The 26,405-nt window shown below is 61.9% G+C and overlaps 1 protein-coding gene across 4 annotated transcripts in view; it reads left to right on the top strand.

The window, feature by feature from the left end:
* The window catches only part of DHRS3 (dehydrogenase/reductase 3), a 37,665-nt gene extending 12,863 nt beyond the window's left edge, over positions 1-24,802 (top strand). For 3 of the 4 annotated variants that reach the window (XM_055331838.1, XM_055331839.1, XM_055331837.1), the window contains exons 2-6: positions 17,399-17,542; positions 18,165-18,284; positions 18,590-18,828; positions 22,039-22,164; positions 24,290-24,802. In XM_055331838.1, coding sequence (XP_055187813.1) covers positions 17,459-17,542; positions 18,165-18,284; positions 18,590-18,828; positions 22,039-22,164; positions 24,290-24,374 — 654 coding nt within the window. In that variant the 5' untranslated portion in view covers positions 17,399-17,458 and the 3' untranslated portion in view covers positions 24,375-24,802. Of the gene's footprint in view, positions 1-13,546; positions 13,929-17,398; positions 17,543-18,164; positions 18,285-18,589; positions 18,829-22,038; positions 22,165-24,289 lie in introns of those variants that run through there. The other variant, XM_055331840.1, reaches the window with a different exon arrangement.
* The last annotated feature ends 1,603 nt before the right edge of the window (positions 24,803-26,405 follow it).

Genomic DNA, 26,405 nt, shown 5'->3' with positions numbered 1-26,405 from the left:
GCAGCTGGGGGGGGACAGTGGACACCCCCTAACCGCGGCTTTCTACCTTTTGCTTATTGAAGCAGGTACGAGGTACGCCGCGGGGCGTGCGGCGGGGGGTGGGGGTGCAGAAGGCAAAGGACACGCAGCGGGGTTTGTCCTGCTCCCGAGATTCCCCAGGAAGGTGGTGGTCCTAGGTGTGCCCCAGAAGCCCTCAGCAGGCTTAGCTCTTGACCCCCTTCTAGAAGCAGCGGGAGGGGCTCTCACCCCATAGGGAGGGCTCAAAGCCTGGTGCTGGTTCCCCCCCAGGCTGAGGCCTCCACCCCTGTTGAGATGGCTGGTTACGACCGCCCCCCCCCCTCCTGGGCAGGAGCTGGCCTGGCGCAGGCCCTCCCGTGGCTGCCGGGTAGAGGCTCCGGCCCCAGCCGCCCGCTTCCCTCCGTGGGTGTAGCCGGGTGTAGCCGGCGTTTTCATCTCTGCATCCAAGTGGCTCAATGGGTCGGGTTGGCGGTGGTGAGGCCTAAGTCACAGGTTACCATGGCAACTCAGCACGCTTTGCGGCCCCTCATTGCCAGGTGTCTCTTCCCAGAGACTGCAGCCCCCCTAGGAGCAGGGGACAAGGCTTCCTACTCGCCAGGTGTCCCGGGCACGGTACCAGGCGCAGGGTAGGCACTTCATAAATGTTTGTTGCCTGAGCAAATGCATGACCCCCCCCCGCCCCCATCCTAGCTGGTTAGAGCCTGTGTTCACTGAGCACCTGCTGGCCCAGGTGGAGGGAGCACTGTACCTGGAGTCAGGGTGTTCACCGGCTCCAGCCCAGTGGGCTCCAGCGCTGGTACCGTTACCCTCCTCTGCCCACTGGTCAATGCCCTCGAGGGCTGGTCACACAGCTAGTGGGTGGCCAAGCGGGATTTGAGCCCAGGGGGTCCTCGAACCAGCGAGGTGCGGTGCCTCTGCGGAGCAGAACAGGTCCCGAGGACCACACAGCAGACGGTGCCGCCGCCGCCGGGGGCTCCACGTGAGTCAGCGTGGGCAGAGGTAGCCCGCGGATTGCTTCGTTGACTCTCGTGACCGGAAGGCCCGTGGGCAGGTCTGCTGCCGGGCCTGGCTTCCGGCTCCGGGGGCTCGGGACTTGGTCTGTCTTGGGCCAGGCCCCCCTCCTCGGCCGCCCGGCTGCTCGCGTCTGCCCCCAGCTGCCTCCAGTGCCTCCCAGCTCCCAGCCCACAGGATAGACCCGGGTCTTCTCCTCGGCAGTTCTCGAAGGGAACTCCAGTGCCCCCGGCTGTGACAGGGTTGAGCCTGAAGCCGTCACTACTGCAGGGTCACAGGCCTGTGTGAGTCGAGGGTGGACCAGCCCCAGCCAGTCACAGTGTTGGAGAGCGGCGAGGTGGCCTCCTGTTACAGGAGCGAGCGTGTCGGGAGCAGGTGTCAGCACTCCTGGTGAAGGTGTGCAGTCATCTCCAGTGGAAACTTCCAGGAGAACCTGTTAGAGTCTAGTCCTGCAGACCTTGTCAGGTCATTTCCAGACACTCCGGGGCTCAAAGGAGGAGCTGAAACCTCCTTGCCCTCAGGGAGTCTGCAGTTCAAAGAGGCAAAATGAGCAGCCAGTCAAGGTAGACTTCCTTTGTGCCCTTTTCTAGAAGATTGAAGGCCACCATGATAGGAGAGTAAAGGAAGGCCCTTTGCTGGGTCCTGTTCATAGTGGTGTTTCCCGGGTGTGAGAAGCCAGTTCTCCCTCTTTTCCGGCTACAGGCAGGTGAGCAGGAGGGAGCCCATACTGGGTCTTTCCAGGACCCCAATTCTCTGGGGTCCTCGAGGCTAGGACCCCCAGTACCAGGGCCCCTGCAGAGCCCCGCCAGCCAGCGCAGGTGCTGGGAGCCTGGCGGCCAGGTCGTCCTGGAGAGCTGGGGCCAGGTGACCACGAAGGGCAGCGCGAGCTTCCTGCAGGCAGGCACCAGACACACCCACGCCATGACAGGGCACCCTTGGCTCCCGTCTGGGGACGGGGGGGTCCCGCCTCACCTCGCCAGGCCACTGCCCCGTGAACACGCAGCCGAGTGCAGCCCCGTGGGCAGGGAGGTGCGTCGTCCTGTGCTGGGGGCCACCGCGTGAGCCTTAGTGTTGGGGGGGGGTGTGGGTGTGAGTGTGGGTGGGTGGGTGTGCCTACACGCGCGCACGTGGGCTCACGCGTATCGAGCATGCACACCCGCCTTCGTTTGTTTTTCTTGCTCAGATTCAGCCAACTAGAGAATCGTAGTTCAGATTTTAAGCTCGAAAACCAACAAACCAAAGTCCATACGTTGGCTCTTCCGCTTACTTTGCTGAGTGACCCTGGGCAAGCTTCTAGACCCGTCCGAGCCTCAGTTTCCTCATCTGCAAAATGAAGACTCAGTGAGATAATGTAAAGAAAGTCCTGAGCACAGGGGCGGCGGCCCGGGGTGCTCAGGGGTTGAGCGTCTGCCTTGGGTTCAGGGCGTGACCCCGGGGTCCCGGGATCGAGCCCCCCGTCGGGCTCCCCACAGGGAGCCTGCTTCTCCCTCTGCCTGTGTCTCTGCCTCTCTCTGTGTCTCTCTGTTAAATAATCAAATACAATATTTAAAAAAAAAAAAGTCCTGAGCCCGAGGTGAGTACTCCGTACACGCTGGTCACGGTGGTAAGGCCAAGTCATGTTTGACTCTCCACTCCCACCTGTCCTGTACTCTCTTTACAAAAGCATCTCTTTATGGTTTTTAATTTTTTTTTAAAGATGTATATATCTGAGGGAGAGAGCACGTGCACGAGTGGGCGAAGGGACAGAGGGAGATGAGAGCCCGGGGTGATGCTCCATCTCACAGTCTCGTGACCCTGAGATCAGGACCTGAGCCGAAATCAAGAGCTGGACGCTTAACCGACTGAGCCCCCCAGGCGCCCCTGTGTCGGGTTCGTTTTAGGCAAAGCTGGTAGGTTCGCTGGGGAGGGGCTGCCGTGCCCCCGGGAGCCCACAGACCTTGGGGCAGACATGGAGTGTGATCCCGACTCCTCTGTCCGGCGGCCTCGGCCCAGGCCCTCAGCGTCTCCGTCGGAGCTCCCTGCACTGCTCACACACACGCTCGGGGGCGTGAAGCAGCGCGCACTGTGCTCTTGGGGTTCTGGAGGTCAGAAGGCCGGCACGGGCCTCCCTGGGCTCAGGCCAGAGGGTCAGGGGCCCTCCTTTGGAGGTTCTCCAGGAGGATCTGTATCCTTACCCTCTCAGCTCCTAGAGGCACCTGTGTCCCTTGGCTCGTGGCCCCTTCCTGGGTCTTCGAAGCCAGCAGCTCCCACGCTCACATCTTCCTCTTCCTCCGGCTCCTGTAAACCTTGTCTGGTTTTAAGGCCCCTTTTTGGGATTATACTGGGCCCATCTGGATCATCCAGGATAGCCTGTCCTTTTTAAAGTGAGTTGATTAGCAAATTTAATTCCATCTGCAACCCTAATCCTCCTTTCCCTCATAAAGTAACACATTCACAAATTCTGGGGATTAGGACCGGGTGTCACCGGGAAGATTTGTCATCCACAAAGTGACAGTGCTAATCCCAACCTCCCGGGGCCATTGGGAGGATTCCAGGAGTGATCCAACCTGCTGAGCAGGGGCTCAGAAAATGCTGGTTGGACCTGCCCTGAGCACCTGCTGAATCCAGAACTCTGTTCCAGGCGCCACCCAGAGTCACCAGGGATGGAAGATGTCGCAGTTCCCACATGGCGCAGCTGGCACTGTGACCAGGGCAGTAGGACATCATCAGGGGAGGTGCCCTTGGAGAGCGAACCAGAAACAGGGGACTTTAATGGACCCTGTGCTGGGTGGGCAGCGGAAGGCCCTCTAATGGGGGTAGATTTGAGAGGAGGGACGGGCAATCCAGGGGACGACCTTGGGTCGTGGGGACCAGGTGCACATCACAAGGAAAAAATACAGGCCCCTGGTTGGCTCCATCGGTTAAGCATCTGCCTTCGACTCAGGTCATGATCCCAGGGTCCTGCTCAGTGGGGAGTCTGCTTCTCCCTCTGCACCCTCCCCGCACCCCTGGCTGCTGGCTCTCTCTCTCTCTCTCTCATACACACGTGGGCACACTCTCTCTCAAATAAATAAATAAAATCTTTAAAAAAAAATGTTCTGGGTCCCAGCCTCAGTCTAGCCAGGGAAATGGACCAGTGGCCCCCAGTGATGTGTACCACGTTCTGACAGGCAAACCGTGGTGGGAGCCCCAGTGGGCACGGGGTCCGGCTTTCCAGCCAGTCTCTGCAGTGCTTCCTCGACATTTAGTGATTTTCAGGGACAATCCGATTTGCTCCCCAGAGCAACCCTGCGAGGCAGGATATTCCTGTCCCCATTGTTAAAATGAGAAAGCTCGGGCTCAGAGAGGCCAAGTCCTCGCCTAACGTCACACAGCGCACAGGGTCATGGGACTGGCAGTCAGGCGCTCTGACTTCTGGAGAAGGCCGGCTGGCCATGTCAGCTCGGGGGGCCTCAGGTGAGGAGGCATCAAGGAGGGTGAGGCGGAGACACCCCGGGGCAAAGGGGAAGAGCCAGTCTGGAAAATGGGAGACGAGCTTTCCTGGGAGAACAGGGGTGCGGGGGGCTGGCCTCGGTGGCCACGGTGTGCGGGTGGGACTTGATGGCAGAGCACTGGGAGCTAAGAAGCCTTTCTACGCGGTGTGGGGCGGACTGGGCTCCTGGGAGGTCAGGGGAGGCTGCTTTTCCAGCAGAATCCTCCCCTTCCTGGGGGCTGGTGCTCAGGGGAAAGCCCTCCTGGCCCAGCTTCCTGGGCTGAGGCCGAGGCCCACGCGGGCATCCTCTCGCCTGCGCAGGAGGCCTGGCCAGGCCGGTCCCCGCTGCAGGGTCCCACTGCTCCCCGAATGCCCCAGCCGTCGCGGCCCAGATCCCCAGCCCGAGAGCATGACACCAGTCCGAAGGGTCGGCTCCGTGGTGTTTGACCTTCGTCCAGCAGAGATTAAACCGATTCCTAATTAATAGCCTGTGGGATAGATGGTTACCTTGGCACAGCTTGCAAGTCATTTAAAGCTTGTCCTCAGGAGGCCCGTCCATAAATCATGGTCCATGAGCCGAAGGTCTTCCTGGGACACGCCAGCTGCGTGTCAGTGGGCGCAGGAGCTCGGGGGGCCCCCGAATGTGTGCTTGGGATGGGGTGGGGGATGCCGAAGGAGCTACCCCGGTGAAAAATCTGTCTTTTCTTTCCCAAAATCTGTATTCTCACCTCCACCAGCAGCCCCCAGGAGTCCTGCCAGGCTTGGTTTCCCAGCTCAGCCACTCCTGGCCGTGCCCTTGACCTCTCCAGGACCTCAGTGCCCCATCTAAAGGCGGGCCAGCTCGGGTCCCCAGCCCCTTGTGGACTTGCTTGAACGTACGGGTGGATTTAAGAGGGGCACACAGAAAGGAACCGAGGACCTTGGAGATGTGGGGTTCGAGAGGTTGCAGAGCCTGAGACCAGCCCCTGAGCTGTAACACTGGCGACCACTGTACGTGACTGTTTCCCCGCTAAATCTATTCCGCTTCTGTACCGACCGCTTTTGTGACTTGCACGTACAGAGTGGGGGTGCCGGCAACTGGGGGTGCAGGCAACTGGTGGTCAGCCGCCCGTTGGGATGTGCCGTCCACTCCGCATCCTGGGATGCATCCATCGGAGCCGTGCTCCCTGCTGTCCAGGGAAGGGGGAGGCACGTGCCTTGGCACTGGGTGCCCCTCCGCTCACAGCCCTGCCCGGCTTCCGGGACGTGGCACCTGGGGGGCACTCGGGGCCCCACGCTCAGGAGGGTCCCGCATTTCTGAACGTCCCGCCGTTGCGGTCTTGAAATGCTCAATAATTCTTTAACCTGGGCCCCCGCGGGGGAGGTGGCCGGTGTTCACGGTAGCCGCACCGCGTGCACGGTCCGGCTCACCCCTCCCGAGATCCCCCTCGGGACACCGTATCACCGTTCCGCGGGGGAGGCAACATGACAACATGATTCCATTCGTTCATTCACAAGCTCCTCGGGCACCTGATGGCCATGCCCGGTGCTGGGAATTCATCCCGAGAACCTGCGTTCTAGAAGGTGTGTGTCGGGGGAGCAAAGAAATGACTGTTAACGTTTCAGACCGTGACAAAGTGCCGTAGAGACAATAAAACGGGGTGATGTGAGGGCGACAGATTTAAGTATGAGCTTCAGTGCCAGGGAGGCTGGGCCGGGCGCTGGCGTGAAGCTGTGCTTTGCTGCGTCCCTGGGCCCCTTTATAAAGATCCGGGGTTATTTCCAGTTTCCCCCCCAGTCCTCATAGGACTTCAGTTAGTAGGACCCGTGCGGGAGGGCTCCTTAGCCCACGGGGCTGATTCCCCGTAGGTCCCCACGGCCCCAGGCACCCACAGTACACTCAGGAGGCAAGTGTGGTGGGTGGGTGAGCGGACGCCCTGCCTCGGTGTCTCCGGGCGCCTCGGAGGCCCACGGGGGGGGGGGGGGGGCTCCTTGCACTTTTGACCTTTCCACCAGCACAGGGAGGCCAGTTTCGATTCTCCCCGCTTCCCCCAGAGGGAGATGGTGAAGCCCAGAGATGCCAAGTGACTCATCCAAAAGTCACACAGCAAATCAGCTCCCGAGCCCCGCGCTTCCCGCCCCCGAGGGCGGTTCAGACACCTGGCGCTGCCAAGGGCCGCGGCCGGGCGGATCTGGGAACTCCGGGGACAGGGGGTCCCTGCGGCCGAGGGGCGGCCGGTGGGCCGGTGGGCCGCGCTGGCACTGCTGACCCCCGAGGGCTCGGCCCCCAGCGCCTCTGCTTCCGCGAAGAGGCCCGAGCTTCCCAGAAAGCCGAGCACAAAAGGCAGGCACTTCCCCAATCTGTTGGGCAGGGCGCCCGCAGCTGACCCCCGGCCCCCGGGGAGGCCGCCCTGGGGTCCCCAGCCGAGAGGCCGACCCCAGATGGAAGCGGGGAGGAGGGAGGCGGGAGGCGGGAGGGAGGCGGGGGAGCGGGAGGGAGGCGGGAGGGAGGCGGCGCTCCAGCTGGGCCGCTGCCGGCGGGGGGCGGCGAGGGTTCACGCGGCGGCCAGCAGACTGGCTGCGTGTTGCAATGTCTGGTGGCGTTTGCAGCATCCTGTCCGCGGCAGCTGGGGTAACCTCGGGCCGCCGAGCGTGTGTGGCGCAGGCCCGGCCTCCAGGCCGCTGGCACCTTGCATCTCATCTGCAGCTCCGGGGTCAGCCGCGGGCCAGCCGAGCCCTGACGTCACGCGGCGTTTGTTTACCGGGCGGGAGGAAGCTGGGCGGCGGCTGGGGGGCGCCCCGACCGCCCCCCCACTGCCCCCACCTGCCCCCCCACCCCAGCCCCGCACCCCAGCCCCACTAGGCCCTCCTCTGCCCCATGTGCACCCCACCCCATCCCCAACGCAGCCCCCCCACCTCCCCTGCCCCCCGCCGGCCCCCACCTGGCCCCTCTGCACCCCAGCCCCAGCCCCACTGGGCCCTCCTCCACCCCATGTGCACCCCACCCCATCCCCAAAGCGGGGCCGCCCCACCTTCCCTTCCCTCCCCCGGCCCCGACCTGGCCCCTCTGCACCCCAGCCCCAGCCCCATGGACCCCACCCAGCCCCAACCTCCCCCCACCCCACCCCCTCGGCCCCCTCATCCCTATCCTCATCCCAGCCCCCCCACCCCTCCGCGCTGCTGCGGACACCTCCCAGACGCCCCCCCCCACCTCCCCCCTCCACATCTACCGCCCACTGCTCCCCTACCCTCTCCTTTCCTTTTCTATCCGCCAAATGGGCTCCCTGCCCAGTCCCCACCCAGGACTCCAGCCCAGCCCCACCCCGCCCCCTCCTGGGACCCCCGCGGGCCCCCACCCTGCACCCGCCCCTGGGCCCACTTTCAGAAAGACTTCCTGGAGCCTCCTGCCAGACCCGTTGAGGTTTCGCCCGGGCTCCTCCTGCCACCCCCTCAGCCCGTCATGTGAGCGGGGACCCGCCTCCCTGCGATGGTGGAGGCTCAGCGGCTGGTGGGGGGGGCGCTTTGTTATTGGAAACTGGTGTGTTTCCCTGTGGCTAGGTGGGGGCTAGGTGGGTTCGGGGCGCTGGGCTGGCATCGGGGCACCTCTTCCTGCGAGGCTGCCCTCGCCACCTGGGACCCGACCCTCCCGTGGTCCCTCACTCGCCCACCCACCCCCGCCCCCCCGTGCTTGAGCCAAGTGTTCTGGAAGTAGAAGCACCTGGGGGTGGGAGTCAGGCTCTTGCTCTTCTCCATACCTGGACTTGCCAGAGCACACCTTCCCTTGAGGGGGAGGCCCCGGGGCTCGGTGCCTCACATCTTTCCCATCTTCTCAGGCCAAACCCTCTTCCTGTGGCAGCCAGTCCTGAACCCCTCCTCTCCCCCCAGCTCCACCCAACTGCCCCAGCCCCCCCCTCCCGCCTTCCATCCCTCTCACCTGTCCCCTGCCTGTAGGGCACCTCCTCACCGCCCCCCCCCCACTGCCCTGGTTCCCACCCTCATTCCAAACCCCCCATCCAGCAGTCAGGACTTATTCCAAAATCCAAGTCAGAGGCTGTTGTTTCACGGGTCACAAGGCTCTGAAGGGCTTCCATTCTCGCTGGGAGTAGAATTCAAAGCCCCCCAACACGCCCCCCCCAGCTACATTCCCTAACTTCATGTCTCCCACTCAGCTCTGCCCCTTGACCTCCCCCAATACCCTGAGCTCATTCCCCCACCCCCACCCCCGGGCCTTTGCACTGGCTGTTCCCTCTGCCTGGAAGGTTCTTCCCCTGATGTCTGCATCCTTCCCTCTTTCACTTCCCTCAGTCTGCCCAAATGTTACCCCGCCGGAGAGGCTTTCCCTGCCCCCACTTCCATTTAATACCACTCCTACCCCGTGACGGTCCACCTAGCCGGTCCTGCCCCGCCCATGCACCTTTGGCCACCTGCATGTGTTACATAGTCGACTTGGTCCTATGTTCATTGTCCTCGTCTTCCCCACTCACATGAAAGCGAATGGCGGGAGAGTGGCATGAACTTGTGCCCTGCCGTGTTCTAGGGCTTGCGACCCTGCCCGGCACGTAGCCGCCACGCAGTAATCTCCCTCGGATGTGTGAGTGAGTGAGGACAGGGAGCAGTGGAGGAGCTTGGCTTTGGGGCTCAGGTTGAAGCATTGCTTCGAGACTTGGGGCAGCGTAGCCCGCGTGGGTGACTCGGCCTGTCTGAGCTTCAGCCCTGCGCTGCCCTTGTGGTCGCGTTTCTCAGGATGGTGCTACCGATGATGTGCACCGCGCTGCAGGGTGGCCTGCGACCGCTGGCTCTCCCCTCCCCTTCTCACCACCTCAAGGTCAGGTGTGTTCTCTACCAGGAGGTCCAGACGGGGGAACTGAGGCAGAGGTCATGGGGCTTCAGCTAAGCAACTCTGGCCCGGGTTCCCCCCCCCCCAGCTTTTGCCACGTGTGGTCGAAGGGTAGACAGAAGGAGGTGCGGCCCTGGGGGCCAGGCCCATAGGCTCTTAATGTCTGTGAAAAGCAACATCAGCCCTTGACTTTCTGGCTGGAAGTGGGAAGTTGTTCTGCTCTTCTGCAGAGTCAGCCTTTGAGCTAGTTTCCCCTGGAGGGTTTTCCCAGTGGCTCCCGAACCAAAAGGATTCACAAGAGTCGCACCCTGGGATGAGACGCGACGTAGCCCTTGGATTCTGAACAGTTGCGGAGACGTGGCTCTCGGCAGATGGAAGTATGGGGCGGTGGGGGGCGGGTGGGGGGTGCCCTCTATCCTCAGGGACGTAGGACCTCCTTCATGGAGGGAGATGTGCGGCCCAGGGACCGGGAGAGATCTGGACAGTAAAAGAGCAGGGGCGTGCACAGGGATGTTTATGGCGTCTTCATGCCTAACTGCCCAAACTTGCACCTCCTGGCCCTCCCGTAGGTGAATGGATAAATCAACCGAATCTTTCAAACAATGGGCTATTATTCGGCACCAAGAAGAAATGAGCTATGAAGCCACGAAAAGACATGGAGGCACCCTGTGTGTTACCCAGTGAAAGGAGCCAGCCCCAAGAGGCTATGTGTACGGTGATTCCAACTCCATGACATTCTAGAAAAGGCCGAACCATGGAGTTCTTTAAAGGGTCATTCATTGCGGGGGGGGGGGGGGTCGGGAGGAGGGGAGGATGAACAGGTGCAGCACAGGAGACCTTTCGGGCAGTGAAGCTCTGTGTGGTGTTGCAGTGGTGGGTAGATGTCATCATACGTTTGTCCAGACCCACAGAATTTACACCGGGAGTGAGCTCGGGTGTCCGCTGTGGACTCCGGGCGGTAGGGATGCGTCGGCGCGGCGTCCTCAGCTGTGGCAAGGGCACCTGCCACCCTGCTGGGGGATGTTGGGATGTTGGCAGTGGGAGGCCGTGCAGGAGTGGGTGCGGGGAGGGGGCGTGGGAAGTCTCTGTACCTTCTGCTCAACTTTTCCGTGAACCTAGAACCGTTCTAAAAAAAACTAAATCTTAAAAAAAAAAAAAAACCCAAAAGCCTCCGGGGGCCCCATTGTACCTATGGATCAAACACGTCCTCGGTCCCAGTGGTCAAGGGCGGTGGTGATTGGACTCTACCTCGATCCATCCCTGCTGCCGCCCTCTCCCAGGGCCTCCACACCACCAGCTCCGCGGGACCCCACGCATGCGGCTGCCCCCCTGGAAGAAGTCTCCTCTTTTCTCTGTGTGTCCCTCTTCTGCCCTTTATAAGGACACCTGTCTTAGGATTTTAGGGTCCACCCTAATCCAGGGTGATCTCTTCTCAAGATCCGTAAATTAATCGCATCTGCAAAGACCCTTTTTCCAAACAAGATCACATTCATGGCGATCAGGGGTCGGGACTGGACGTACCTTCTTGGGGGACACAAGTCAAGCTGTTCACCCCCACAGGGCCGCCGTGAGGACTACACCTAAAGCGCCTAGAGCAGGGCCTGGCACACAGTGAGCACCCCAGGAGCACTAGCCGGGGCCGTGGTCCGCCCCTCCTCCTCGTCCACGGGAGAACCACGGATGCTCCTGGCCCACCCTCTCCTCCTGCCACCTGCCCTGGGCGCCGTGCTGGCCTGTGCTTGGGACAGTGGCTCCTGTCCTCACCTGCCCTCCCACCTCAGCCTCTAAAGGCCCCTGGTCTCCTCTCAGGGGGCTGATGGTCGTCGCTGTCACCCACACAGCAAATACTTGGTCGGTGGGACCACATGCTGCCCCGTGGGAGGTAGACGCTGGCCATCCAGTCCTTGTCGCTGCTGTGTGCTCAGTGACAGCTGTGCGATGAAGGCATACGTATGTCCCTTTATGGGGTCACTTTGCTCCCGCAGGGGAAGTGCGGTGGCCAAGGGCACAGGACTGGGCCTCACGGCCAGCAGGCTGGAGTCCCGGCTGAGTACCTTCGGGGGTGTCCGTGCCTTGGTTTTCTCACTTACAGAACGGGCTCAGTCTCCCTCCTAGCGCTGTCAGGGGACTAGGGGAGAGACTGCAGCGGGGGTCCCACAGCAAGCCCGCGGTAGCCAGAACCTTCTCGGCGGCCCCGGCAGGGAATGCAGCCCTGGCGAGCCTGTCCTGCCTGTCACGCAGGCAGCTCGGCGGGGCAGGAGCGGGAAGGGGGAGCCGCCTCCAGCCCAGCCCCCTAGCAGGGAGGCCCGGTGCCTTTGCCGGGGCCGGTGGAAAGCTGACAAAGTCCAAAAGGTCCCGGGGCGGCATCCCATCGCTGTCCTGGATGTGGAGGCGTTGCCTTTGGATGAAGCGCTGGTAGGCTGGCTGCGTGCGCGGGGACGACAGGCTGGCGCTCCCCGTGGGCGAGACTAGAGGCAGCCGGTTGGGGTCCATCCCCAGGAAAAAAAGCTTCTGTCCTGGAGAAGAAAGGCCTAAGGATCCAGAGCCATAGCATCCAAACTTTATTTTTAGCAACAGAATCTTTGTACAAATGGCCCTTCCAGAAGACCAATAAAAGTGGCACCTGGGTGGCTCAGTTGGTTAAGTGCCCAGCTCTTGGTTTCCGCTCAGGCCCTGATCTCAGGGTCCGGGGATCCAGCCCCGTGTTGGGCTCCACACTCAGCAGGGAGTCTGCTTCTGTCTCCCCCCTCTCCCCCTCCGCTGCTAAAATAAATAAATGAATATATATATATATATATATATATATATATATATATATATTTAATGTGGGTCTGGAGCCCGATGCAAACCTGGAGCCTGATGTGGGGCTTGATCCCAGGACCCTGGGACCACCACCCAACCTAAGGCAGATGCCTGACCAGCTAAGCCACTCAGATGCCCCAATCTTTTTTTTTTTTTTTAAATGTCACCGCTCCAGGTGGCCGGGCGGTAGTGGCTGGGACCCTGGCTACCAAGCCTCCCACCCCTCAGTGGCCCTCACTAGATTCCCCGGGGTCCCCAGAGCTCAGCATGAAACCCTCTCCTGGGAAATCTTCCTACAGGGCGCCCTGCACCCCACCCTGAGGTTGGACAGAGTCCCCACCTCCGTGGGCCGGGGGTGTGGACAAAGGAGGGTCTTTCTAAACCGGAGAGGTCTCTAAGATCCTGTGGTTCTGCCCCAGTTAAGGCTGTGTCTAGCAGCAAGGCAGCGAAGGCCAGTTGGGGTCCTCCAGGCGTCTGTCACCCCAGGGACTCCAGTTTTATGGGGGGATAGTGGGATCTTCTGCGAGCAAGGGGGGACCTATTTCTGTTCTTGGATTGATAGGAATAATAATAGCTCGTATTTACCATATCCTTCTGCACCTTCCCAGCCACCCTTTGAAATTAATAGCGTGAATTGATAGGGAGGCCCCGTGGGTTTTCTCAGGCTGTGTAACGCCTGAGCGGCGCATCGGAGAATTGAGCCCGTCTGGCTGCTGAGCCTGTGTTCTAGGCCACTCTACTCAAAAGGAAGGGGATCTCTTTTTGGTAATGGACGGGGCTATGAAAGAGGGGAAAAGTCAAAATTTAACTTGTACTGAGCGTTACCTGCCCGCACCCCTGCACGGCACTCACCCACCCCTTCCTGGCCACACTGAGTTTTTTGTTGCTTGCCCGTTCTCGTCTGGCCACAGGGATGGATCCGTATTGATGATGTCTTCCCGCTGGAGGTGCTAAGAGCGGAGGAAAGCTCTGCAGCCTCTAAATCGTGACCCTCCCAGCCCCTACCCTGCTGTGGTTTGGGGTCTCTGGTGGGTATTTTCTTCCTTCTGAGAAGCCAACCCAACCCCACTTCACTCCAAGACGTGGAGCCCGTGAGACATGAACTGTTCTGCTAAAGATGTTCCCAGGGACCCGGATCTTTCCGGGGCTGCCAATTATAAACAGATGCTCCTCCTGGGACCCACCCAGAGACCACCCAGCTCACGTCACTTGGGGGGGACCGTGTTCCGCAGCGGAGCTCCAGCAACGAATGCCAAGTCCAGGCGTTCGTGCAAAGCCCTTCTGGGCAGAGAAAGCAAGACTGGGTGGAGAAGAGTCACTCACTGTTCTCTGGTCAGCAGATTTTTCTAGAGACCTCCCGGGGCCAGTGGCATGTGACAGTGTTAGCTGGCTTTTACTCTGCGCCTGGTGCTAAGGTTGTAGGATGGACAGAGGGGATAGGATTCCCCGGAGGGCCTTGCCAGCTTGTGGGGAGGCGGCGGTCAGCATGGGCGGTGGGCACTGCGAGTCCTCGGTCCCCCTGCGCCGCAGCTTGTAAGCGGACGGACCTCGGGCGAGTCCTCTGACCTGCCGGGGCCTCACGGGAGAACGGACAGAGTAACCGTAACCACTTAGGAACTGTGAGGATGAACGGAAAAGACCCGGAGGTACCGAGCCCGTGGGAGTGCTCACTGGCTGCTAGCTGTCGTGGGTCATGGGAGGGACGATGGAAGGAGCCACCGGGAGCTGCAGAACGGAGGGGCCCTTCAGGCGGGGTTCTGTAGGACGAGCAGGAGCCCACAGCAGCCTTGGCATCGACAACAGAGAAAACCGGCCCGTGCCGGGCACCAGGTAGGGTCACAGGGGACTCGGAAAGGGTGAGATGGATTCCCTGCCCCCGAGAGGCAGGATGCAGACGGCAGCTGGTGAGGACAGCGCGCGTGATGCGAGCGTGTAAACCCTGACTGTGCGGCCTCTGGGAGCCTCCGCACTCACTCACACAACCACCGGGAGAGAGATCCTAACAGGCAGCGGTGGAGGGGAGCTCCCAGGAGGCAGCGCGGGGGCGCCGGGGGGGGGGCGCAAGAGCCAACCTGGGCCAAAGGCCGACGCTCAACCACTGAGCCCCCAGCGGCCCCTGACGTCCAGCTCTTGATTTCAGCTCAGGTTATGATCCCGGGGTCCTGGGATCGAGTCCTGCATCTGCTCCCTCCTCAGCGGGGCGTCTGCTCCCCCCCGCCCAACTCTCTCTCACAAACAAATAAATAAATAGAAAACACCTGTTAGGCTTTTAGGGTTGACCTCGTCCTATGTGGACAAGGCTGCAGATTTCCCACGACGTTAGATCCCTCAGTACTTTCCAGGTCGTGAACGCGCATCATTCTAACAGCTGCAGCTGAGGGGTGTCCAGAGGCCGTGCCCGCTGTCCCAGGCCTTCGCCTCAGCAGGGGGCACATGCTGACCGTTGGGGGGGGCCGCTTCTGGAGCCTCACCCCCGCAGCACCCCGTGATAGAGGCGGCGGCTTCTCTCCTGCTGGGAAACCTCAGTCCGCATCCCAGCTCAGTTGGCTGCGTGACCGCAGAGAAGCAGCTTAGGCCCCCTGGGCCGCGGTTTCGCCATCTGTACCGTGGGCACAACAGGGCTTCCTCATCAATCCCCAAATTTACTTATTTATTTTTTAAAGATTTTATGTATTTATTCACGAGAGACACAGACAGAGGGAGAAACAGGTTCCCTGAAGGGAGCCCGACGTGGGACTCGAACCCGGGTCTCCAGGATCACGCCCTGGGCCGAAGGCAGTGCTAAACCGCTGGGCCACCCGGGCTGGCCCAAACCCCAAATTTAAATGAAGTCCCCGCACTCACCCTCGATCCCACTCGCCATAATGTGTGTCTGACTGTTTTCTCGCCCGTCACTGTCCCCTCGCTGGAACACGGGCTCCCCGGGGCAGGCACCACGTCCGTTTGGTTCTGTGTTGGGCCTCAGCGCCGGGCAGGGCACCTGGCCCGCAGCAGGTGCTCCGGGCAGTCCTGTGGGCAGACAGACAGACAGACGGCTGCGACAGCGCGGCAGCTGGGCACCCACGCCGGGAGGACACGGGGGCCGTCCGGGCAGGTTCTCGTGCGGGACCCCAGCTCACTGCGCCTGGGGGTCGGGGGCTCCCCTGCCGCGGGACGGGGGCCCTGGGTTCTGAGCCTGCGTCCGTGGCCCCCGAGGGCGACTCCAGGCAGTCACTTCGCACCTGTGAGCCGCAGAGGCTCGGCCAGAAAAGTGGCTCACGGCCTCCGCTGGGGCTGCTGGGGGGCTGGGGCCGGCGGGGGTGGCCCACGGGTGGGAAGCCCCTTACTTAGGAGCCCGGCCTAAGAGCGGGTCCAGGGCCGCGGCCCTCCCGCCCCCACGGGCAGCCCTGGGAGGCAGTTCCGAGGAGGCCAACCGGGTTCCAGGGCCGCTCAGCCCGCGCTCCTCAGGCCCGTGCCCCCCACCCCGCCCACCCGCCCCCTCGTTCTGGCTCTGGGGGACGTGGGCAGGGGCCACATGGGCAGGCCTGCCGGGCTGCACCTGCCGGTGTCCTGGCTGGTGACTCCAGGTCCTCTGAGGGGTCTGAGCGGGGGACTGGATGAGGAGAAGCCGGGAAGGGGCTGTGGCAGGAGCAGCTCCAACTAGGCCTCCACTCAGCTCTCTCTCTCCCCTCCTATCCCCAGAGGACCAGCCCCGGGTCACCCAGCAAGGCTCGCACGCCTAGGCCTGGGCCTCGTTTTCGTCTGAGACTGACCCCTTGCCCCCTTCCAGGGTCCGAGCTCTGACCTGACTCTTCACCTCCCAACTCTGCCCCAGGACAGTTTTGAGGCTCTGGGGAAATCTGGATCTCACCGAATCTTGGTCCAAGCAGACTCTGCACTGCAGGTCCTGGGACCCTAAAGGGCTCAAAGGAGATGGGATGGTCTCAGCCTTAAACCCCCTCCCAGCCCAGCCTACCTGTGGCCTTGAACATTTGTTCACTCAGCAAATAGCACATGAGCTCCTGGGCCCTGGAATATGGAAACAACAAGCCAGACTTGAGGACCCCAGGGGGCTCCCAGCCGGTGGGGTTGGCGTGAAGTGGGCAGAAAGCAAACCTGTCCTAGGGCCCAGGGAGAGGTGGGGGCATGAGTAGAAAGAAGAAAGGAGATGAGGAAGGAAGGAAGGAAGGAAGGAAGGAAGGAAGGAAGGAAGGAAGGAAGGATTGGGTGGGTGGATGGAAGAAAGGATGGATGGATGGATGGATGGATGGACAGATGGAAGGAAGGATTGGATGGGTGAGTAGAAGAAAGGAAGGATGGATGGATGGATGGATGGATGACAGATAGAAGGAAGGATTAGGTGGATGGAAGCGAGGGAGGGAGGGTCGGGTGGGTAGATGGAAGAAAGGATGGATGGATGGATGGAAGGAAGGATGGATGGACAGAGGGAAGGAAGGATTGGATGGGTGAATGAAAGGATTGGGTAGGTGAATGGAAGGAAGAAAAGGAAGGAATAAAAGGATGGATGGATGAATGGACGGACAGATGGGGTAACAAGGGAGGATGGGAGGAACCTGGTGACAATGACCACAAGGCAAGGCTGGGGCTTGGTGGAGCCTCAGTGGCCCATGCCCTGTCGTGTCGGGGGAGGTGGGCTGTTCTCGCTTAGGCCAAGGCGAGAGTTAGCCAGGCTTGTCCTCGGAGCCGTCTGTGGCCAGCCCTTCATAAATGTGTCCCACCCCGTTAGGAATCCATCTATCGCCCCACCAGGGTCACCTCCTCGTGGGCTGGGTCCCACGTTCGTTTCCTGTGGGGGCAGCAGCGTCTGCTGGCGCCCCTGCTCACGCCCCCCTCCCCAGTGCAGCCACAGCTCGGTGGAGCGCTCCACTTCGCCTCGGTGGGCCTCACGGCCAGACCTTCCAGTCCATTCTGGCAGCGGCTGTTCATAAACCCGGCTCTGGATCTAATGGGAGAGAGGCCAGCTTGTTCTGAGAACGTTCCGGAGAACCGTGCGGAGGGGGGCCTGCTGTGCCTGGCTGGGAGGGTAACTGGAACTGGGCTGGCAGGGGGCGTCCGTGGAGATGAGTGTGTCGGAAGGACTTGCAGGAAGCACAACCACCGGTCGGTCGTAAATGGGCTCGGGAACCGCTCGTTCACTTCAGAACGGGCCCTATGTCTAGAAAAGCGTCTTGTTGAGGTGCTCTGCATACTCTTTGGGTCGAACCAGATTGGGCAAGTTGCTGAATTTCTGATGCCAGTCACTGCATCACGATGGCTTAACTAATGACCGCCTGTTGGGCGCTGTCCTCCTCTCCTTCCAGATTGTTCTCTGGGGCCGGACTGAGAAATGCCTGAAGGAGACGACGGAGGAGATTCGGCAGATGGGCACCGAGTGCCACTACTTCATCTGTGACGTGGGCAACCGGGAGGAGGTGTACCAGACGGCCAAAGCCGTCCGGGAGAAGGTGAGGGCCTGCCCTGAGCTCCGCTGGGCACAGAATGCCAGCCTCCGGGACCGTTTGCACGCGGCCTGGGACAGAGCGTGGCCACCGGCAGAATGGCTGTTTCCGGGGCGTCCCTGGGACTCTCCGCGAGTGGCCCAGGCTGTGTGTGCGTGAGGGTGCGCGGGCACGAGTGTGTTACCTGCGGCAGGGATTGGGGCTGGGGCTGGATTGCACAGCAGGAGGAATCACCTGTCGGCCCCTTGGGAAGCTGAGACCTTGTGTGTCCTAGAGCCTGGGGGCAGATGGCCCATTGCCTCGTCCCGACTCCAATCCTTGTCGTGACTCCGGCCGCCTGTTTGCACTGCGTGCACCAGTGAGCCGCCAGAGAGCAAAACCCACCCCGCTTTGGTATCTGGCCCATGTGAACGTCAACTGCTTTCGTGTAACAATAAGCTCGTTTGTCATGACCGTGCTCTACGCCGTAAAGTCCTCTGGGCCTCAGATCAGCCCGGAGGGCGGGCACCCCCTTCCCACAAGTCCGGGTTGACGCTCCGGGAGATGATGTGCTTGCCCGGGGGTGCACAGCCAGGGCCTCCCACCGGGGCCGGCTGCCCTCACGGCCCCACGGCACCCTTGCCCACAGGTGGGCGACATCACCATCCTGGTGAACAACGCGGCCGTGGTCCACGGGAAGAGCCTGATGGACAGTGACGACGATGCCCTCCTCAAGTCCCAGCACATCAACACGCTGGGCCAGTTCTGGGTAAGGGCCTGTCCCAGGCCCCGGGCAGCCCCGGGGTGACAGTGACCTGTTCCTTCCCTCCTGGGTGCCATGGGGGCGGGGGGAGAGGCTCAGGGGGATGTCCGAGGACGAGGTGACCGGCCAGCCCCAGGAGACATCCAAACGTACAGAAATGTGGAGGTCAGCGCCCTCGGCGCCCCCCTCCCGTCCTACAAGTGCCCGCCACCGGAGGGGTGCATGTGCCTGGGGCGGCCTGTTCTCCCCAGAAGCTTAGAGGGGCTGCCGGAGGCCGCGGTGCCCCACACTGACCTCCCGCCCGCCCCCAGACCACCAAGGCCTTCCTGCCCCGCATGCTGGAGCTGCAGAACGGCCACATCGTGTGTCTCAACTCCGTGCTGGCGCTCTCTGCCATCCCCGGTGCCATCGACTACTGCACGTCCAAAGCCTCGGCCTTCGCCTTCATGGAGAGCCTGACCCTGGGGCTGCTGGACTGCCCAGGAGTCAGCGCCACCACCGTGCTGCCCTTCCACACCAGCACCGAGATGTTCCAGGGCATGAGGGTCAGGTCAGTGAGCCGGGACTCACCGCCCCGCAGCCCAGGCCCACGGCAGATTGGGGCAGGGGCGCCGAGGGTGCACCGGGGGCGCTGAAATGTTCAATATCTCAGAAGCCCTTGATCTTTGGCTTTGTGGTCTTGTGCCCGATCCTCCGTTTGCAGGGCAGGGGGGTACGGTAGGGCTCTAGGGTCCTGCTCCTCGGGTCAGGGCACTTTACGAGCCAGCAGTGCTCCATGCGCACAGCGGGATAGTCCCCAACCATCTAAAGAGAATGGAGTGCTAATACCTAAACAGCACGGACGAGTCTCGAAGTATTGCTGAGCCAAAGAAGCCAGACGCAGCAGAGTGCATTCTTCACGGGTGCACCGTCCGAAGCTCTAGGGCAAGCAGATCCAGGCCACGGTGGGAGGAACCAGAACACTGACCGTCCCTGGAGGGATGGGGACAGAGCTTGGGAGGAGGCACCAGGGAACTTTCTAGGCTTTTCAAAACGTTCTCTCTTCCCGATCTGAGTGGCAGTTACATAGGTAAAAATTAATCGCGCTCTGCACTAACGATGGATGCCCTTATGTTGCATGCAAATTCGAGCTCAATTTAAAGAGATGCTGAAGCCCAACCACCTCTCCTCAAGGCCAATTAAGTCAAAGGGAATGGGAACCATTGGAGTACAGCTCTTGCTTTGGAGCCAGCCACCCGGGGAGCCACCTCACCTATACCTGTAATGCGCCCCGGGACCCTGCGTCCAGGGGCTCCCACTGTGGCCTCCCTTGCTCATCTGTAAAATGGGATGATGAGCGGGGCACCTGGGTGGCTCATTCGGTTAAGCATCTGACTCTTGATTTCGGCTCAAGTCATGATGTCATGATGTCAGGGTTGTGAGATGGAGCGTTGGGCTTCACGCAGGGCAGGGAGGAAGGGATGGTGGGAAGGGAGGGAGGAAGGACGGATGGATGGAAGGAAAGAAGGAAAAAAAATGGATTGATGTGGGTGTCCACACCTAGGGTTCTGGGATAAGGATAAAATGGGACCCGGCATGGAGCTCCGTATGTGTATACAGTAAGTGCCCAATAGTTGGTGCTGTGATGATGCGGGGTTGTGAAGGGGCATGAGGTCATAGGTGGAAGGAAATGCCGGGCTACCCAACAGCTACTTTCCTTGCTTTCTGCAACGCAGCTGTGATGATAGATTTGCCTTCCAAATTAGACGCACCGGCTTCCTCCAAAAACGAGGACCACGTGGAAGGTCATGGTGGGAACTGAGTGAGCCAGCTGGTGGAGGGCCCTCCGCAGAGCGTGAGCCACGTGGGGATCACTCGGTCCCCTGAACGGTTATCACCGAGAGTGGTTTGGTGACACCACGGTGTCTCTACACTTGCAAAACCTCGAGCCTGGCCGCCGCCTCCCTGAGCCGTACTTTGCTCATCGCTAAGAATGGAAATGGTACTTCCCTCGGGGGCTCCCGGGGAGGGTGTCCGGTGCAAGGCCGGCACGCAGGTGCTCAGAACCGCCGCCCCGGCCGCCCTCGCCCTCAGCGAGCATCTCCGCGGACACACATGTGATCCGTCTTCCTCGCAGATCACACTTTCCGTGCGCCCCGGAAATCCGTATTTCCGCCTGACTCACCTGCAAATCCTCATAGATCCTGTATTTAGGGGAGGTTGGATTAATGACAGCTACTGCCCCTCCATCACGTCTTTTCATCTGGGCATACAGGAGGTGCCCAGTAAATGCACATTGGATAGAAGATCAGCAGGGGCACTCGGGGCTTCAGCTGGGCTGTAGCACACAGACCCTCCAGGCGTGCCCGTGTCACCTCCTGGCACTCTCCTCTCACCACGTTAAGGGAACGCAAGGCTCCCCCAAGCCATTTCTCCCCGCAGGGGTGTGGAGTAGGGCCCAGACAGCCCAGGCCCAAGTCCCAGCTCTGTGCGACCTTGTACAAGGTACTTAGCTTTTCTGTGCCTTGTTTCATCTCTAGGAAGGGATCGGTACCGTACCCCCTGCCCCACAGGTTAGGTGATCTCCGAGGTGGGAATCAACCAGCCTGCCTGGCAGGTCGGAAGCAGTGGGTGACGGTTGGTTACCTGTGGATGAGCCGTGTCTAACCAACTGCCATTTCTTAGGGGGAAAGAGAAGAAGAAAAAAAGCATCGGCTTCCTCGCCTGGGGCTCAGGCTGACCTGGCTTGAGCCCCCCCACGTCCCCAAAGCCTCAGCTTCCTTCTCTGTAAATCAGAGCAAATGGCTCCTGCTGCATTTAGCAGAGGCCTGGCCCTTAGGGAGCCTCATCCCTGAGTGGGGTTCAGGCCAGGCCCCTCCCAGCAGGCATGAGCGTGCTCCCTGTTGCTTGCCAATCCGATCATTCGTTTCCCACCCCCACGGAGAGCGGAGAGCGCGCTGTAATGGGTGAAGGGCTCAGGCAGTGAGGCGGGGGGGCTGCGGCGGCTGGGCACAGAAGGGCATGGCCTCAGACCCCTGCCTCCAGACAGGACGAGCAGGACACACTGGGGAACAGCAGGGTGTTCGGCATCCATGTGTTCAGCAAGTGTGTAGTGAGCACCCACTGTGTGCCAGACCCTGCCCCCAGGGGATAAGACGGGGAGCAAGACTGACCGGACTGTGCCCTTATAGAACTCACAGTCTGATGGGGGACACAGGCCACTAAGAGGGACCAAGCAGGCAGCAAGGCCATTCTAGATGTGGTCAGTGGAGTCGAGGGAACTAGGGGACCAGAGGCCACCCCGAGTGGACGGACCGGGAACCCTCCCTGGGGGGACAGCTGGTAAGAGGCCCTGAGCCGGCAAAGAGCTCAAGTGGCAAGAACAGAAAGGTTGGCCAGGATTGCAGGAGCAGAGTGACCAGGCCGGAGGGGGGGGGGCGGTGGGCAGGGCCGGGGAGAGGGCTGGGAGGCCGGGGAGGGCGCGTCTGAGCCCGGCCACAGCAGGACCTGAACGATGCTTCAGAGGATCCGTGGGAAGCATCTTGGAGACTGGGTCCCAGGGGGAGGGCCACGAGACCTCCGTTCTCAAGGGGAGACTCACTGGGAAGGAAAGTGCCAGCACTTCTGGGGCAGCGGTGGGGGCCGGCAGACCGTCCCAAAGGGGCCTCCAGCCTCCCAAACGGCAGAAGCCAGAGGGATGCCCGGGTACCTTGGCCACGGAGGGGTCAGCACAAGCACTTGCTTCTCTGGAAGAAACCCATCTTGCCTCTCCCTGGGTCAGGTTCCCCAACCTCTTCCCGCCGCTGAAGCCGGAGACGGTGGCGCGGAGGACAGTGGAAGCGGTGCAGCTCAATCAAGCCCTGCTCCTCCTCCCGTGGACCATGCACGCCCTCATTATCTTGAAAAGGTACGGGCAGGGGGAGGAAGCTGGGGCCAGGCCTTGTGCTGGGGAAGCCAGGTGGGGAGGAGGTGGCGGGCGGGCGGGCGGGAGAAAGGACGCGTTTGATCGATTAGTCATGTCTGCCACGGGCGTGAGAACCAGCGGAGGCGGCCCGTGTGCCAGGGGTTTCCTACACCACATGGAGCTGCAGTTCCAAAACCTGTAGGTCTCAGGAGTTCTTTACAATCTTAGAAATTACAGGAACCCAATGCCCCTTTTTTTTTTAATGTGAGTTGTATCTATTATTAGCTACCCTTTGAGAAATTAAAAGGGAAACATTTTTACAAGATTTATATATTTGTTTCTACTTAAAACATTTATTCAAACAGCAGTAACAAATCCATTTCCTTTCCTTGTTAACATAAATATGTTTTTATAAAAGGCGTATTTCCCCCCCCCCAAAAAAAAGAAAAAGTAGTAGGAAGAATGTCCTTGTTTTGCATTTTTGCAACGTTCTTTATTGGCTGACTGAACTACAGACAACTGGATGCTTATATCTGCTTGTGATTTTAATCGGTTGTGATGTCACGCGGCCTCCAGAAAACTCAGCTGCGTGGGGTGCGAGAGGAGTGCAGAGGCAGATAGGTCGCAGTGTTATTACGAAGACGGTCTGACCTCTGAAGGGACTGCAGGATCCCCCAGGGGTTCCTGGGCCACACTTTGAGAACCACCGTTCCAGAGACTAGTGCTTGGCCCTGACGGTCAGGAAGTTCAGTCTAATGCCGGGCGGGGGGGGGGGGGGACCGGGATCTCAATGTTTGGGACTCACAGAAACACCCCGGGGGCTGGGCTGGTCGGGTGGGACGTACAGATGGGATGAGGACAGGTGACCCCTGGAGGTAAGCTTCAGAGGAGATCCTCCTCCTCCAGAGTCAGCCCAGCATCATATTTCCTAGAACCTCCTAGGCTTTGAGCAGCACATCCTGCCCATCCCAGTCTCACCCTGAAGGGGCCATTCCAGGTGCCCACCCAGACCTGGTGCTCAGGGCCCGTGGACTCCGGACTCCTCTGGGCCTCCGGACCTCTCTTGCCCCCACCCCCTGCTCCCTACACCCCTCTGACCTGAAAGGCCTTTTCGGGAAGTGCGGGACCCAAGTGCCTTCTTCAGACCCCGAAGCCCAGGAAACCGGGTGCCGCCCCGGCTGTGTGTCTACGGCTGAGGAGCTGCTCCAAGTGCAGGCACCCCAAGAGCCTCCCACCATCAGTCCAAACCCAAAGCTCTTTCAGACACAGAGCAGGGGGGCGGGGCCGGGGCCCCCGGGGGCACTGGGGCCACATCTTTGCCTCCCTCGTGCATCCCATTTGTTATTCTGAGACCCTCCGTGGAGCAGGGTCTCAGAACATCCTCTGCTCCCCCGGGGGGGGGGGGGGCTTCTCAGAAGGCTTTCTGAACATTCTAGAAAAAAGCTGGTCTGTCCAGAACACCTCAGTGCTCTCCGCAGTCAGCCCCCAGCCCCCATCTCCTCCTCCTGTGTCCCCCACTCCGGTAACACAGGAAGCGGAGGCCACCCCTCCCCCAGCCCCTGCACGACACCCCCTTCCCGTCCTGCCCCCGGAGCCGGCCAGGGCCCTTCACCTCGATTTAACAAGTGGACTGAGGTCCTCTCTTTGCCGAGCCCTGCGCTAGGGGCCGGGGTCGGAGATGATGCGTCGCCCACTGAGGCACGCGTGGGCCTGACAGGGACACAGCCAGGACACCAGCAGGGCCTTTGGGGGAGCTCGGGGTGTGGGAGTCGAGGGAGAGGCCTGGGGGTGAGTCCGGGCAGTCTCCCTGGAGGAGGCGGCAGCAGCACCCAGCGCCCCAGGCCCACACAGCAAATAACTGTTGAATAAGTGGCACGTGGCTACCTATGGGCCCCCAGTGCTAAGAAGGTGGCGCTAGAAGTTTGGCCCCATCACCCACCTCTACCTCTACCCGTACCCCAGAGGCACCGGTTATCCACTTGCTTGCAGGTCCTTCTTCCACGGAGGGGGGGTGGGTGTGGCCCGACGGGGGGGGGGGCAGCCCACGGAGCCGCGGCTCTGCTGCGTGGCCCGCGTGGCCACAGGGACCCGGCCGCCGGCCCCGCTGACCCCGTGCCCCGCCCCCCAGCATCCTCCCACAGGCCGCGCTGGAGGAGATCTACAGATTCTCAGGAACCTACACCTGCATGAACACTTTCAAAGGGCGGACATAGAGGCGGGACGCGGACACGCGCTCGAGAGCCCGGGAGCCGAGGGGCCGAGGTCCTGGGCACGCACCCACCGCCTGTCCCTTGCACAGCCCTGCTGGGCGAACAGGACTGCTGCTGGCCCCAGGAAGAATCCGGGTGCCCCCCGGGCCGGCCCCAGGACCTGCGCACGGGACTGACGGGCGTGACTCCGGCCCCCACGGGAGGCGGGACACCAGCCAGCAGCCACCCTGACACTTCCACTTGTTTCTAATTCTGTAGAGTTTATTGTTGAGTCGCTTCTCGAGTCTAACCAGCCTTAGCAGCGCGCTCGGACGGCTCCGGGAGGCTGCGCACCCGCCCAGCCGCTCTTTTCCTTCCAAAATCCACCCGTCCTCGGCTTGCGCAAACCCGCTGAATGGCAGGAATGAAAAATAAAGAGACGGTTTTGCGAGCGCCTTTGTTGACAGCCCTGACCCCTTGTCCTTGGCAACGGGGAGGGGACTGATCCCCGCCGGTGTGCTGGGGTGGCCGGCGGCGACAAGAGGGCAGAGACGGCCGGCGAGACAAGTGGGGGCCCTGGGCCTCGCCACCCACGACCTTGCTGAGCTCGCCCCTGCCCTGCCGCAGCCTCCAAGCCACCAGCTCGGGCTCGCGGGGCCCGTCCTCCGTGAGCACCCACCGAGTGGCCGGCCGGTGTCGCCGAGGAGCCCGAACTCGGAAGACGCCACCGCGAGGCTGCCACGGGCCCCTGGGCTGCCGGGCCCCCGTCCACACCGCCCTTGCCGCTGCGGGGCCGGGTCGGGGAAGGGGGACCGCTCCCAGCAGCCACCGGGCGTGTCGGCCAGGACGTGACGCCGGGGCTCAGTGACGTCCAACAGAGGGGCCTTAGCATTGCCACCTGTCCTTCAAGGCCGGCGGCAGCTCTGCCCTGTGCCCTTCACTCTGGGAGCCCGGCCGAGGCGGGGCCTCCATGGGGGACGCGCTCCCTGTGGCCACGGAGATGCACCCGGTCCCGCAGCCCGGGCTCTGGAAGCTTCCACCCAGAAACCATGGGTGTCACTTCAGCTCGCATCCCACTGGCCGGAGCGGGTCACGGGGTCAGGCCTGCTGCGGCTGCCGCCGAGGGGTGGTCGGGAATTGGGGCCACGCGGGGACACGGTCCGCACCAACGTAAGGAAAAGTCGAGGTGTGGGCAGAGGACGGAGGGAAGCGGACGGATGGCGCCCGGGCTGGGGTGGCCTCTCGGTGACACGCACCAGGTCCTGAGCAGAGCCCCAGAGCAGCCCTGTCCTCCGGGGAGGGGGTGTTAGGAAGGTGAGAAAACGGGCTCCGAGCAAGGAGACTGTCCCCCTGGTTCGTGGGCTGCCCTGCAGGCCCCTCACCGCAAGTGCCTTGGCACCTTCATTTTGGTGCTGGAGGACGTGTGTCACCAAAGGGTAGTGGGGGGATGGGGGGGGTCTGCTGCTAAGGGCGTCCTCCAGGCACCATGGCCAGCCCGGTGAGGTTGGGCCTGTGCCCACGCGTGTCACTGTGCTGTCCGTGGGCTGGCCTGCCCCTCGGCTTCCAGGTGCCTGTCACTGGCTCGCACAGGAGTGGGGTGCAGGCTGGGCACACCCGGGCGGGGGCGGGGGCGGCACAAGTGGTGGCGACACTGGCCGTCCCCGAGCGCAGGCCAACTGCTGCGTTCCCAGCTGGCCGCCGGCCGCCTCGGGGGCTCGGGTTCCTCGGGTTTCCACGGAATCCAGCGGCGGCCTGCAGGGCGGGAGCACGCGAGGATCCGGGGTCCGCCTGGAGCTGGGAGGGACAGGGCCAGCCAGCCGTCCCCAGGCCCACTGAGAACCGAGGTCCTTGGCCGCAGCGGGACGTGCCCTGGTCCCCGAGCCCCAGGGGCAGGGCCTGGTCCTCCCCCGACCCCCGCCCTCCGCTGGGCCACTCGGTCTCTCGGTCTCTCGGGATCTCTTCCCAGAGGAACCAGGGAAAAGGCCTGGGGCAGATTCCCAGGAGGCCCTTCCGGGTCCCCGGCCGTCCCGGGATGGTCTGGGTGCTTGCAAAGTC

This window comes from Nyctereutes procyonoides, unplaced genomic scaffold (assembly GCF_905146905.1).
Source record: "Nyctereutes procyonoides isolate TBG_1078 unplaced genomic scaffold, NYPRO_anot_genome, whole genome shotgun sequence".
NCBI lineage: Eukaryota > Metazoa > Chordata > Mammalia > Carnivora > Canidae > Nyctereutes > Nyctereutes procyonoides.
The sequence above is the reverse complement of the archived record's forward strand: the minus strand, read 5'-3'. Positions and strand labels throughout refer to the sequence as shown.